Source organism: Micropterus salmoides, unplaced genomic scaffold (assembly GCF_014851395.1).
Source record: "Micropterus salmoides isolate LMB-PRFRI ecotype aquatic unplaced genomic scaffold, ASM1485139v1 Ms_hic_scaffold_1710, whole genome shotgun sequence".
NCBI lineage: Eukaryota > Metazoa > Chordata > Actinopteri > Centrarchiformes > Centrarchidae > Micropterus > Micropterus salmoides.
This window is the reverse complement of record NW_024040830.1, coordinates 18894-34198: the sequence shown is the minus strand read 5'-3', so window position 1 is coordinate 34198 and position 15305 is coordinate 18894. Positions and strand designations below refer to the sequence as shown.

The 15305-nt window shown below is 38.2% G+C and overlaps 1 protein-coding gene across 1 annotated transcript in view; it reads left to right on the top strand.

The window, feature by feature from the left end:
• LOC119908253 overlaps positions 1 to 14394 on the top strand; it is a 31878-nt gene extending 17484 nt beyond the window's left edge. Inside the window, exons 10-24 of the mRNA XM_038725971.1 lie at positions 2421 to 2596; positions 2685 to 2720; positions 2850 to 3119; positions 4368 to 4628; positions 4771 to 5046; positions 5234 to 5533; positions 7483 to 7749; positions 10456 to 10716; positions 11259 to 11366; positions 11502 to 11517; positions 11617 to 11708; positions 11856 to 11906; positions 12023 to 12079; positions 13788 to 13841; positions 14234 to 14394. Coding sequence (XP_038581899.1) covers positions 2421 to 2596; positions 2685 to 2720; positions 2850 to 3119; positions 4368 to 4628; positions 4771 to 5046; positions 5234 to 5533; positions 7483 to 7749; positions 10456 to 10716; positions 11259 to 11366; positions 11502 to 11517; positions 11617 to 11708; positions 11856 to 11906; positions 12023 to 12079; positions 13788 to 13841; positions 14234 to 14304 — 2296 coding nt within the window. The 3' untranslated portion in view covers positions 14305 to 14394. The remainder of the gene's footprint in view (positions 1 to 2420; positions 2597 to 2684; positions 2721 to 2849; positions 3120 to 4367; positions 4629 to 4770; positions 5047 to 5233; positions 5534 to 7482; positions 7750 to 10455; positions 10717 to 11258; positions 11367 to 11501; positions 11518 to 11616; positions 11709 to 11855; positions 11907 to 12022; positions 12080 to 13787; positions 13842 to 14233) is intronic.
• Positions 14395 to 15305: the final 911 nt, after the last annotated feature.

Here is a 15305-nt window from a genome sequence, read left to right as displayed (position 1 = left end):
ACCTTGTGTCACGTTATCATGAAGATACTTTAAGTGTGATGCTGACATATACATATATCATGAGGTGGACAATACAAAGAGGCAACAGGGGAGTCCAGGCACAGATCACAAGAGGAATATTCATGTCCTTACATCAGTATAAAAGCAGGTTTTAAAATATGTTTGTCTCCACGTGCAGTGCAATATGTTCTGCCACTGAATGTCTTGAAGTTTTTTTTTCTTCCTTCCCTCCGTTTCAGATTAGGTTGAATCAAGATTTGGTCCTCCACTGCCTTCCTTCACTTTTAACCGTCACCACCAGAGATGGTTGTATATAAAACACCTGATGCTATAAAACAATAACAGTATCCTCTAAGACAAAACCCAAAGAGTCACAGCTGCAACTAATGCAAAAGATGCTAGCTGGGAGAGGGGGCAGGGCTTTGGCTCTCTTCACATTCACTTCTGTTCATGAGACCATTTCTGTCTTCCTCAAGCACAGTCACTTCCTGTGGGTGAAGTTATGACCAAACTTAAAATCAGGATTTCACCTTAACATGAGGACATGTAAATCTTCTTTGTTGGGGGGATGGGATCCTTTTCTCTACAGTACTGCAGTTTAACTTTGCGATTTAAGCTGAAAATGAATACATTTTCAGATAAACTTTTACCAGTTGGGTGAGAAAGTGAGAATGACACCTGAGGTCATTTCATCTGAGCTCTCTTTATTTATTCTGGAAGGAATCATTTTTTAATATATTTATATATATATAAATGTCTCTTTGCTGTCTAACAAATCACCTGACCTCCCGACATTATTCATCAATATATCGAGCAATAATTTTTTTCTGCCATGTCAGTTTACAAACTACATCTGCCAGAATATAAACAAGTTAAGAACTGGTTATATTCCAGGCTTGTCCGCCACAAGTGATATTAAGTAATTCAATGTGAAAAAAGTCACAGGTTTGATCCTCACATCAGTCATGTATCACATTCGACTGACCAAGAGAGAGAAATTTGTGTTTGTGTTTTAAGAGGAAGAGATTTTACAGTGATCCAGAAGAACACTACATTTAGCTGCTAATGCTAATGATTCTACCAAACATAAGAAGTTTATGAGAAGCAAGCAAAGCCAACAGAAAATGTCTGCCACTGTTTGTTCATGGCTTCAAACAGGCTCTAACGATTCATTGTGAACTAGTTGTTGCTTTTAAACGTCAAGACCTTTAGACAGTTATTCTTGTATTTGAAATGCAGAGCTTTCTCTGGCCACAATTAAATGCACTCCAACCTACTGGTTTAAAGCATTATCCTGATAATCCTGGATTGACGGTCTAAGGGTAGAGGATGTCATGTGCTGGACAGATTAAATGACAATATGCTTCTAACACTAAATAAAATGTGTTTTGACCACATTTCATATCTCTATGGAGAGTGTTAGAGACACATACAGGATGTTCAGTACATGCATACAAAGATCACATGACTCACACTGTGACGAAGTGGGTTTGCTCACCACTTGTCCCATACAGGCCATGACTTTCTAGTTTATACATATATGTTTATGTTTTTTGGTAATTTGCCATAGCTTGTGTAAAAGTGCACCACTTACTATTCCGGGTTGTTTGTGTTTTTTATTATGTTATTGTTGTTTTCCTGTGTTAATACTTACAATTGTTTGTTCCTTTGTTCAGTTCCACCATGCAGGATATTTTTTTTACGGAGGGGCCGGTGTAAGTATTTCCTGTTTTATAGGAATCGGGTGGTCATGGATGACATCACTGGGCCAAACCAAGTAGAGGGTTTTCTTTCTTTGTAGGAATGTTTCTTTTGGTTGTTTTTTGATTATTATGAATAAATGTGTGAATAACCCTGACCTGTTTTTCTAGGCAGTGGGAGCAGAGTGAACTGATAACGAAGTTCCAAATATTAAGAGATTTCTAGATATAGATGTTGTGGAGTATCAACCTGCATCAGAATGGGATGGGCTGAAGCAGTTGGGTGGGAATTGACCACCCTATATAAACAGGGGAAAAAAAAAAAAAAGGAGGTGAGGGTGTGCTGCTGTGAACACGTGCCTTGTGTTAGTGTTGCTATAAGTTTGATGTGTTATTTTTCTTTTGTTATTTTGGATTGAATTATCCATGTACTGCCGACCATGGTCAATAAAATAATCACTTCTGCAAACATATGATGTTGGAGTCTGCCTACCTACCACCTTCCTAACCACTCTGGCCAGGCTACACCACACACACCACAAAACATTCACTATGTTTCTAACAGCAGTGGACATATAAAGTATTAAATAAACAACTAAACACAACATAAAGTCTTACAGGTTTATGTGTTTATGAGACGAAATTATTCAACAAAGTAGTCTTTGTCTTATATGACAAAAATATGCGGTGGCCAAACCCAGTCTAGTTGTGTGTTTTTAGTAAAGGGGAAGGAAACACAGACTCTAAACTCAGAAGAAGAATAGGTTTAGTGAAATGTGTCTTCTGTTCCTGGTTTTTCTTTAGACAGTTAGAAGGATTTCTCAGAAACAGAGTCACAGAGTCGGTGCCGGATATGAGTATGGGACACACTTTGCTCTGTTTGCTGGGGGTTTTCTGTGAGTATCACTGACTTCCTTTATTTCATCTATTAACTCTTGAATCTTCAGTTTGATGTGTTTCATGAGGTTTCAAACTCTATTGTAGTGCTGAATATCCTCCTCTACTGTGGACATGCTCAAGGTAATTAAACAAGTTTCTTTCTTGTCATGTATTCACTTGAGATGAATCCGCATCACTCTTGAACGCATCCTTTTTCTGTCTGTCAGTGTATTTCTCATTTCACTCCATGAATCTTGCGTTGGTTTCTAGATTCTCTGCTAACCATTGAGCCAAACTGGTCCCCTTTATTTACTGGAGAGTCTGTGACCTTCATATGTGACATGAGGGAAGGAAAAGACACTGACTGGTATTACAGAATGAACAAGGATGGTCGAGAATTTCTCCACTACAACACAAATAAAAACTACACATTACAACCACTAGATACAGGCCACAGTGGTGAATACCAGTGCTTTGGAAGTCTCAAGGTCTCAACATATTTGCCAAAGGAAAGTAATAAAGTCTCTCTAACTGTATCAGGTAAGTGATGAATGTTTTACTATGATGACCAAGTTACATAAAAGCACTGATTTATGAGTCATGTTGATAATATAAAGTATAAATGTCTTTGGATTTTAGTGTAAAAACTAGTTTAAGATTCAAAAAACTTAAAGTTTGTCCAGCTCCACTAATGCTGTTTATGCAGCTGTAGAACTGTTATCACATAATTATGACAACTAAAAGCAGAACAAGAAAGATGGGCTGGGTTCAGCTGTTCACATTAAAAGATTTGCATAATGATCATAAGGATTTACCAACAAACCCATTTTTTTTCTTTGTGAAAAATGAACAAATTTTAGAAATTAGCCCTTTTTAGTGTTTATAAGTGATGTATTAACAGTAATGTATTATACAGGGCTGTTGAGTGTGTAGCCTCTTTCATGGGAGGGGGGATTTTATTTATTCATAATTATTAAAGCTGTTATTGTTGATTCCAGTGAGAGTGACTTCAGCAGCTTTTCTTCTGTCTCCAACTTACTGTTAAATTCAAAATATGTGAGAAACATAAATCACTGATACATTGCAACATTTATTCATATTATTGATATGTTCATTTATTTGAGCTGACTTAGTAAAACAAAGAACCACATGTGTTACTAAGACAAGAATGTGATCCTGGAAAATCCTGCATCCACTGAAGGAGAATCAGTGACTCTGCGCTGTAGACATCGGACTCAGACAGAAGAGAAGAACGCTGTCTTCTATAAAAACGGATCACTTATTGAGAGGGACACAAACCATCAGTCATCAATAATATCACCAAATACAGTTGAAATGACCATTCAGCTACTGTCAGACGGGAGCTCTTACATGTGTAAATTTGATGAGGACGAAGAATCAGAACCAATAAAACTGATTGTTTTAACTGAAAGCTGAACGTAAGTAGTTTTCAAACTAAAGTCTCAACATTCAGGGACATTTTGCCAGAATGAGCTGCAGACATGTAGCATTCCCAGAGTGAAGCAGAGTGATGATCTTAGAGACACTGGACACAAAGAGAAGGCTGTGTCTAAATGGTCATTCATTTTTAAAGATGTGTTTGAACTTTAACCATTGTTATGTTAATGTGGCCAACAGCTTCAGTCGTTAATAAGTGTGAAACATAAAAATATCTTCTAATGATTTCAATCAACAATTAGTTGTTGCACCACCAACAATGCTGGATTATATATTTCTCATTTTAATAATCTTTTTACATTAATCATGTCTTTGTTCTAAATCAAACAGCACAGAGACCAAAGGCCAAACTGAGAGCTGTCAGGAGAGACTTTCCAGCAGGGGGCAGTGTGACCCTGAGCTGCTCTGTGAACCCGTCATCTGGTTGGAAATACTTCTGGTACAGAGGAGAGAAAACCTCTGAACCCCTGAACACACAAGATGCTGTCTTCATCTCAGATGGACAAATCAGTGTCTCACAGGGACGACTCTACTGGTGCAGAGGAGGAAGAGGAGACCCAGTTTACTACACAGAGGACAGTGATGCAATCGGTATTGACAAAACTGACAATTTAGAATTACAGAATAAAATACAAAATGCAGGAAAACAATGTACATACATGATTAATAATTACGAATAAGGTTAAAAACATTTAAGCTTTTGTTATTTTATTATTTATTGTTTTTTGAACAGTCACAAACAGGGCTGTAGTGACTCTGCAACCCAACTGGCCTGAGATATACTCAGGAGAGACGATCACTCTGAGATGTGAGATCAAGGATGGAGGAGACACTGAGTGGGAGTATGAGTGGAAAACTACGAGCTCATACAAACCTCAAAAACAGAATCAATACATCATCAGATCTGCTTCATCATCACACATTGGAGAGTACAGGTGTCTGGGCAGAATGAAAAGTGGAAAGTTTTCAACAGACTGGAGTGATGCTTTCACATTGACACTATCTTACAGTAAGTCATGTCATCAGTTTGCTGAATCTAAAAGATATTAAAATTGCTATTTTGGTTACTATATATTAAGCACCTTGATATTTGTATTGTATATTTGAAGAAAGATGGAGAAAATATGTAGGATGCGAGCAGTGCATGTAATTCACCACCATAACATGTTTTTATTCTTAAAATCCCCCTCCAACAGAGCCCCAGCCTGTCCTCACTGTGTCTCCATCCTGGCTGAGTCCTGGAGCCTCAGTAACTCTGAGCTGCAGAGTTAAAGATCCATCTGCAGGATGGAGGTTCTTCTGGTTTAAGGCTGTTCCCAAACTATCAGCCAACTACTACGACCAAGAGCTGCTACCTGGCAGCAGCAACGGGACTGAACAGGATTCCTACATCGTTCATGGACAGACACACACAGCAGGATATAAGTGCAGAGCTGGAAGAGGAGATCCAGTGTATTACACTTCTTACAGTATAGCAAAGTTTGTCTGGTCTGGAGGTCAGTTTGATTAGACCTTTCCATGTTCACACAATAGAAGAAATGTATTTACTGTTGTGACCTTTTTTTTTTTAACTCAGGTCAAATGTTCAGTTTTCCAAACTCTTCTCTAAAACAGTTGTTTGATTCTTCTTCTGGACTGGACTCAATTTTAACATGAGAAAATCTCCTCACCCCCCTTTCATCCTGACACACAATTTCTCAAATAGTGGAATCAGCAGCTACCTGTGTCCTTTGACTTTGGAAACATATAACCTCACTGTGTAAGGCCACTACTGTACATTGCGTGTTTAACTAGATACCATAAATGCTTTTTGAAAGAGTTTTATTTCAGCGAAAATCAGCTAAAGACACATTTAACTAACCACTAATGCCCAAATCTGGATATAAATAACAAATTCATTCAGTAAGTGTATGTACTTTAGTAGCATATAAGGTTGAGGCACTGGTACTTTCTTTTTTGTTTGTCTTCTTTCCTGCCGTCCACTTCTTCCTTAATTTTCCATTTACCTGGCCTTCTTTCTTAATTTCTTTTAAATTAAAGTCTGTGTTTCTTGTTTTTTTTCTCTCTTTCCCCTAAACATGTAAATGCAGAACCTTTAGTTGTAATTAGTTTTTTTATCTATTCTGGTATTGCTGATGTAGTGCTTTCTCAGTATCATCTAGCATGAGTTACAGCACCTTGGGTTCTTTTCAGTAATCTGCACCCTATAGCGTCAGTTGCAACTTTTAACCACTAACTACTTTAGGAACACTCTGACAGAACTATTTTTACAAAAGATGGTGCAGATGTGTAGTTTTTAACTCTTTTTAAACTGAAAATCCTCTGCTTCAAATGTGTATATTTATAACAATGACAAAGAGGTAAATCTTATGACAAGGCAGTATTTATTTACTTTTTTTTAAAATTAAAAATAATAAAATTTTATTAAATAAAGTGACCTTTAGGGTTAAGAGAGATGTCCCCTCAATTACCTTAACCAATCAAAGTATACAACCGTCCACTTGTTCCCCAGATATTGTAAAACTGATCAAGGTCAGTCTGTACCTTTATAACTCTTGATGGAAACTTAAAAGTTCTCTGCACTAACCGCTGCAAATATCTGAGTGTACCTTAGCAAACAATATTGTTCACATTTCAACTGCTAATGAACATTCAGCAGCAAATACCTCAGATAACTTCATATAAAACAATAATCATATATATCGATAACCACAGCACTCTACTCAGTTACTCTAATGGGCCCAAAAAAATAAAACCCGGCATTAAAATAAACAACCCCCGTTGCAGGCCTGATTGCAGCTTGAGCGCGCTGAATGACAGTTTACAGTAGAGCGGATGGTCCCTTCGCTCCCTGAGCAGGGTACCAGTGAGTTCTGTCCGGGCCTCAAAGTCCACATACACACACACGGCAAGCGAGCCGTGAGATACTATGCTAATTATCCTACCGGCCAAGGTCAGCTCAGAGATACACAGTAATGTCCACAGCAGACTCTTAGCCAAAAACACACTTATCTTAAATGAGTCAGGCTAACACTGTAGACACATAGACTGTATATAAAGGTCTCTACCCTCTAATATTCGTCTTGGTTCGTAGCTATTGGCCACTCAAAATACAGTCGCACGTCTCCCTTGTTTTCCTGCTCCTCCAGTTCCTCTGACTACTAGTCCCGCCCCCTAACCAATCATACCTTTTACAAACTAGATGTCTCTGTCAGTGGACTAATCAGAGGCACATAAATAAAACCCATAGCTTTATTTCCAATGTGGTGTTTTTAATCTCATTATAAACCTCTATATGTGTGATATTGTGTTTCTATTCACCAAACAATCAAAAAGATTAAAAACAAATCAGACAAGATTGATTAAAATTATGGTATTTTCTATTTTCTCATTTATCACTTCATATGCCTAGTTTGTGCCCTCATTACATGTTTTTGTTTTTCAGATTTTCATCCAGCAGCGTCTCTCACAGTGAGTCCTGACAGAGTGCAGCACTTCACCGAAGAGTCCGTGTCACTGAGCTGTGAAGGAAACTCTACTAAGTGGAGAGTGAGGAGGTTTTCTAAATCTGGCCACCTGCCACACTGTTCTTCCTGGGGGACAATGACTGGATCCACATGCAACACCAATAAATCACAGTACATTGATGGAGTGGTCTGGTGTGAGTCTGAAACAGGACAGTTCAGCAATGCAGTCAACATCACTGGGCAGGGTGAGTTTTCATTGCATTTTATTGAACATGAATGATTTTAATACTCCATTAAATCAATCAGAAATTTGAAGTTGACCAAACTGATTTATTTAACATCCTGTAAATAAAACTATATCCAGTCTATGTTTTGACTATTATCAGTAGTATTGAATAGTGTATTCTTTTTAAAGGAATGGTGGCATTACTCATTTCTGTTGCCTGTCAGATTTTTTAATTTCAAAAAGAGTTAAACTTGACATTTCTTCTAACAAGCACACTAACACAAAGTTCACATTAGCTGACAACAAATATAATAGTTCTTAATGTGTAAACCCATTCACCATTCAAATTTACCCATGTGCACCACCAAGGTGCCATATAAATAGTGACACATGATGAAGGTTGGCTGCTCAGCTAAACCTGCAATCAAAATGAACAGTTTTCCCTCAGGGGGGAGCTGTACAAGTGAAGGTGATACAAACTACAACCTTTGTACACACTGTAAACATGACAGAAAGATAAAAAGTGGTGCAGGGTGTTAAAGTACAGGTTTAGCAAGGAGGTGCGAGAAGCTAAACGACTGTATGCAGAGAGACTAAAGAAGTTCTCTGCAAACGACGCCACTTCTGTCTGGAGGGGGTCAGAGTCATGCCATGTGCCAGCCTGCTTCAAAGCCTCCACCATCATCCCTGTCCCCAAGAAACCAAGGACCACTGGACTAAACGACTACAGATCCGTCGCCCTGACCTCTGTGGTTATGAAGTCCTTTGAACGCCTTGTGTTGTTCCACCTAAAATTCATCACAGACCCACTCCTGGACCCCCTGCAGTTCAACTACAGAGCCAACAGGTCTGTAGATGATGCAGTAAACATGGCCCTTCACTACATCCTCCAGCACCTGGACTCCCCAGGATCCTGTTTGTGGATTTCCGCTCTGCTTTTAACATCACCTCCCTCACCAAGAAGGCCTAGAAGTGGATGTACTTCCTGCAGCAGCTGAAGAAGTTCAGCCCGCCAAAGACAATGTTGGTGCACTTCTACACCGCCATCATTGAGTCCGTCCTCACCTCCTCCTTCACCATCTGGTACGCTGCTGCCACTGCCAGGGACAAGAGCAGGCTGCAGCGCATCATTCGCTCTGCAGAGAAGGTGATTGGCTGCAAGCTTCCTTCTCTTCTGGACCTGTACGCCTCGAGGACTCTGAGGCGAGCAGGAAAGATTGTAGCTGACTCCTCCCACCCCGGACACAGGGTGGGGTCGGGGTCGGGGTCGGGGTCTGTGGCTGTGGCTCAGGAGTTAGAGCGGGTTGGCCGTTAATCGGAAGGTCGGCGGTTCAATCCCTGGCTCCCCCCTGGTTCCGTGTCGAAGTGGCTGTTCCGCCAGTGTATGAATGAGTGTGAATGTTAGTTTCCGTTTGAGCACTTAGGCTCAGTGTATGAATGTGTGTGACTGGTGAATGCAGATGTAGTGTAAAAGCGCTTTGAGTGGTCGAAAAGACTAGAAAGGCGCTATACAAATACGGAGCATTTACAAACTGTTTCAGACCCTCCCCTCTGGCAGGAGGCTGCGGGACCAAAACCTCTCGCCTCTGCAACTAGCCTCATTTACAAGGCCCAGGTCCCCCACTGACACTCCCCCAAATGTCTCTGCACATGTAAATACTATTTCATCTTGTGTCGGGCACAGACCCGGCACGTCGCACATATTTGTTGTTGATTGTTGATCTTTGTTGTTGTATATTTTTATGTTGTCAGTTTATATATTTATATGTACACAATATTCTCTTCCGTTACGTTACTTCTGCACGGCACAGACCCAGAATAATGCAACGTTCTTCTATTCCATATTTATATATTTCCACATTTATTTATGTTGACTGTATGTTTGTCTACGTGTAGCACCTTATCACCACAGCAAATTCCTCGTATGTGTAAAACACTACTTGGCAATAAAGCTTCTTCTGATTCTGTTTCTGAGAATATTTCTTAAGAGGCTTTGTTGATGTAACAGGGAAAGGTATATCAGGTATAGCTTAGAATAATTTAGCTGACCCCATAAGTGTTTTCTGACATTCTAGCTTTAGGTATTTCTCACATGTACTTGTCCTTGTCAGGGAGACAACAATAGACTGATTAGTTAGAGACAGTAGCTCAGGCATCAGGCTAGCAGATATCAGTGTTCTCTGGGAAGGTTGAATCCTGCAAGAATGTTTACAAGAACTTACTGGCTCCACAGATTAGAGTTTAACTCATGGATAGTGAGAGATTCCAATATGACGCAGCATTGGAGTCTAAACATCAGATAGATAGTTCTGGGTGTAAGGTGACCTAATAGAGAAACCTACAGGCACTAGGGGGAAGACAGAAACATAAAAGGGACCACAAGATGTTATCCTTCAGATTTGGTGTTGGCATTTGACGTGTTCACATGTTGTATGCTGGCACTGTATCTCCTCGGTTGGGCTCAATAAACCAAGCAATGTTAAGTCTTCATCAGTCTCCGAAACTTCTTCACACCTGAACCTGGCTCACAATATTTCTCAACAAAAAGAATATTTACATTAAGACGTGTTAAAGTTTCAAACACACAAGCCAAATGTCAGGTATTTGTTCAGCGACTGTACGCATCTATAACATTTGTTTAAAAATATTTAATTCATTTTTATCTTTGTACATCAACTTGTTCAACCTTCACCAGCTGATCACATATTCCTTGATCTTTTTACAGGCAGTGATTTGATCCTGGTGAGCCCTGTCCATCCTGTGGCTGAGGGAGAGTCTGTTACTCTGAGCTGCAAGTTAAAGACAGAAAATGTTCTTTCTAATGTAGATTTCTATAAAAATGGAAAACTCATCCAAAATAAAACCAGAAAGGAGCTGACTCTCCCTGCAGTGTCAAAGTCAGATGAAGGCTTTTATAAATGTGAAGGAAGAGAGTCACAAGGTCAGCTGAGTCGATCATCACCAGAGAGTTGGATGTCAGTAAAATGTGAGTGTGATTAAAACAGAATTTTCTTGTAAGTTGTATCACAGGTAAGTGTAAAAAAGTAAAGTAAAAGTAAGTTGGCCTTGTTTCAGCAGACTTAACCTATTAGTTTGTGTAAGAGATGTTTTCTACATTGGTTATTCAATAATGAAACATAAAAATACAAAAGTAAATATGTGATTAGCAGTGAAAGGTGTGTTAGTTTATATTACAAAGTAGTATTTATTTTGAGCTGAAGAAACGTTTCATCAAGCAACAGGAGGATGATTTATTGTGATACTGTGATATCTAGACATAAATGATACATGATCAGGGGTTTATTTAAGTGTATTTGATCTTATACATTTATTTACTGTGTAAGTGTATTTGCATTTGTGTGTATGTGATATATTTTGTTTGTTATATATATTTTTCTATTGTTCTTCTCTGGCCAGGGTGAAAGTCACCATTTGTGAGGCTTGATGAGACCATAACTCTGTTTTTGTAAATGTATTTAAGAAAAGTGTCATATAATTAATATTAATATAGATTATTTATCATGGCAGCGCCTGAAAGCTCTCCATTTCCTGTGTTGTTGATTGTTGGGCTGGTTTGTGGAGTTTTACTGATTATTCTCCTGCTGCTGTTTCTGCATCGCTGCAGAAAGTCAAAAGGTCAGTTCTTCTCCTTCTGATATTAGATTGATTTCACACTGATTAGTCAAACTCACAGATGTAGTCTGATGTCATTACCTGCACTGTAATAAAACCATGTAACAGCAAATGTCTGTTTTTTTTTTTTTTTTACAGATTCATGCTTTATCAGGTTGGTACAACGCTCTCTCCTCTGCGTCTGAATCCAACAGCAGTACATCACATGTTCCTTATCAAATCTGCTGTATTTACTTTGTGTTTTGGGGTCCAGCAGGTCTCAGAGCACCAATCAGGGCTCTGCTACAGATCACATGATCAACCAGGATGAAACTCAACACAAAAAATACTCTTCTCCTCTCCATGGTCAGCCTTAATCCTTTATAACTAATCACTTACATTAAACTTAATGTTTACATTTCACGTTATCTGTTTTAGAAGATTACGGAATTCATATAATGTAATTGAAACACTGATTAATATGACATTAGCTTTATTTTCTCTGCTCTTTAGATGATGCTCGTCTCTATGAATCAATCAAAGGCCCTGAAGAAATTGAAAATGGTACAGTATATACTTTTTGTTTAACACGGAGCAGTTAGAAATACTAGAATAAGATGATATAAGGTAAATAGAAATGATGGAAAACCCCTGAATTTTAAACAATATGTATATTTCAGAGGAATTCAGCGAGGTCACATATGCTTTGATTGAGCTGAAAAACATTGCTAAGAAGGGTGAGTAGTTTATTTTATGTCGTGAGAATTACAAGCAATTAGGTGAGATGGCTTTTGTATACAGCATTGCCTAAATTAAGCCCAGTAAATTGTCTTTTCATGCATCCATCTGGTAATACACCAGAGGTGAGCCCTGTTTATTCAAATGGCAAGACAGGATCAGCAGCAGGTAGACAAGTACAACAGACATTTTGAAGTTTTTGTTGGGTGCTGCTACCTGACACAGTGTAATATTTTAATACTTCCACTAAAGAGCAGCAGTGGTCATATTATAACCCCATGTACTGTATATATAAGAGCTTTAAAGGGTCAGTGATTTAGTGGCATCTTGTGGTGAGGGGTGCAAATTGCAACCAGCGGCATTCACGTGTTCCTCAGATGGTCCCATTTCCTGAGTTGTGAAGTTTTAATTTCGACTTCGTGTGCGTTAATATCACACACGTTGTGAGGTTCTGGGATTCTCTACTCAGAATTTTTTCCCACTTCAATCACTGATTCTAAGGTAATAAAAACATAACCATTCATTATATTATATTATTTTGCTTTTCTGTCAATAGATCCTCTTAAATATTACACACTGAACCTTTAGGGCTTGTTGGATTTGCGGTATGTTGATTTTCAGATACTCTATATGGAAAAAAGTACTAGGACACCTAAACATTACATTTATAACATCCCATTCTAACTCCATAGGAATTAATACAGAGATGGTCCTCCCTTTGCAGCTATAACACCTTCCACTCTTCTATGAAGGCTTTGTACAAGATTTTAGAGTTTATCTGTGGGAATTGTTGCCTGTTCATCCAGAAGAGCATTTGTGAGGTCAGACACTGATGTTGGACACGACGGCCTGGCTCGCAGTCTCCGCTCTAGTTTATCCCTAAAGTGCTGGATAGGGTAGAGGTCAGGTGCTCTGAGCGGGCCAGTCAAGTTCTTCCACACCAAACGGGGAAAACCATTTCTTTATGGAGCTGGCTTTGTGCACGGGGGCATTGCCATATTGAAAGAGGAAAAGACAAAAAACAAACTGTTTGTGAAAATTGTAAGAAAGACCACACCATGAAAAAACAATCCCTACCAAAAGTATTGGGACAGGGGTGTCTGGTACTTTTGTCCATATAGTATATGTTTGATTAAATAAATATGATATGTAATCTCTCACGTTGTTGAAAAAGAATTAATAGGTGACAAATGAGTTGGTTCCACCATAGATAGTTGTATTTAAAAAAAATTGTCTGTCTACGTAATCCACTTCCCTCCTTCTTGCAAAAATGTATTTATTATTAGGGGATTTTGTCCCCCATCACTTCCACTAAAAGCAAATAAGGAAGGGATGTTATCAGGGCCAGCATGACCACGGGGGATGATTATAGCAGTTTACTGTTCATATGGGCGTGTGACTATTGTTTTAAGACACATCTCAAAAAAGGTATGAACCACTCCTTTAAGCATAGTTTATTTGTATCGCTCTGCATCACGTACAATGTCTCAGTGGGCTTTACAGGCACACAGCATCAATGGTTCTTATCCCAGACCAAATTCTCAAAGACGGGAAACAAAAGATTTACTCAAAAAACAAACAGAACACATCTGAGGTTATGAGGTCATGGAATGAACATCAGGTCGTGACATAGTCCTTTTATCTTAATTTTTCCATCAGTTCATAACTACTGTACAAATTAAACCTGAAACGTGGCTTCTGTTTTAGACAATCTGATGTATGCAGAGGTTCACTCCTATGATAAAGCCAAGAAAGACAAAGGTAAGTAAAGCTTACATCCACCTGCAGCTGTTACTGTCCAACAGGTTTGTCTTGGACACAGTGAGTTCTGTGTCCATCCAACACAAATATGTTTCAATACAATGGTAGCTGTTACTGATTTGACGTAATTTAAATGTTTTCTGTTTTCTGTATAATTTTTGTATTTAGTTATTTATTTTACGTATTCTTAAATCCTTCCTTGATTTTCTATCAACTATCAGTGTTCAACTATCTTTGTTGTGAGTACTATTGTAACATGTTTTCTCTTGTGTTTTGTTTTTGTACACTACATTTATTTTACATTATGGATGTAGGCATTGCTGAAGCAAAAAACTGTATAGAAACATATATCAGTACATTGACATTTCAAACTGGTACGACTCCTTTTACAGGAAACTCAAGTCCTGCAGCAGCGGATGAAACCGTTTATTCTGAAGTCAAACTGGGAACGACTGTTCAGTGACATTATAATGTACATATTGTTATTAGTCACTTTAGTGATTTATTTTACAGATGGTCACATTGGTTATAAATGGGTGTAAAATGCCATAAAGCAGCCTTAATTCTTAAATAACCCTAAATCTCTTTCTCCTATGGTTTTCCTCCACATCAATAAAGAGATCTGTACCAACAAAACCAGTGGAACAGTGGGTGCACCTCGGACTTTCAAATGTCAGGCAGTATTTTGTAAATTTCAACTTATAGCACACAATTTAAAAGAAACTTGGTGAAATGACTACAGATTATCTCATATAATTATTTACATGTTCCCACTGAGTGTTTATGTCCTATATTTATATATATAATATAATATATTATAATACACGGTCACATTTTTTGTTAAAGCTCCTGTAGACGACTTCTTTTCAGTTTAAGATAAAAAAGCACATTAGTAATATTTAATTTATTAGATGTGATAAAGCAGTCTGACAACTACATTCTACTGTAAACACAGCTGTTCATTTAAGTGAAGAGTGACACTATGAGATGGCGCTTCCTTCACAAAAACACATTCACACATGACACTGCAGTCACGTGTCTCAGTTTAGGCTGTAGTTTGGACAATATGTTTCTAAGACTTCTGAAATTGAAATCAATGAAATCGTCTAGTTGTCAATAGTTATTATTCAGCACAAACCCTAATTTTACCCTCAGATTCCACCTTAATGACTTTGAAGTTGTGTCTGACATATATATATCATATATATTGTGTATCAGCTCGTTCCAGCTCTTCATTGAAGTTATATGCAATATCATGTTACCACTAAGTAAGATATTCAAAACAAAAAACACACCAGCCCACCTAATGGACACTTTTATTTTATTTGAATTTTAGACACAATTAACCCACAATTTAGCCTGATAACTAGGGATGTTTCTCCTCATTTGTGTGGAAGTATGATGTTGGCTTTGTGAAGAAATGATAATTTCAGAACACTGGGTGCACTAAGTAAAGAAACTCTT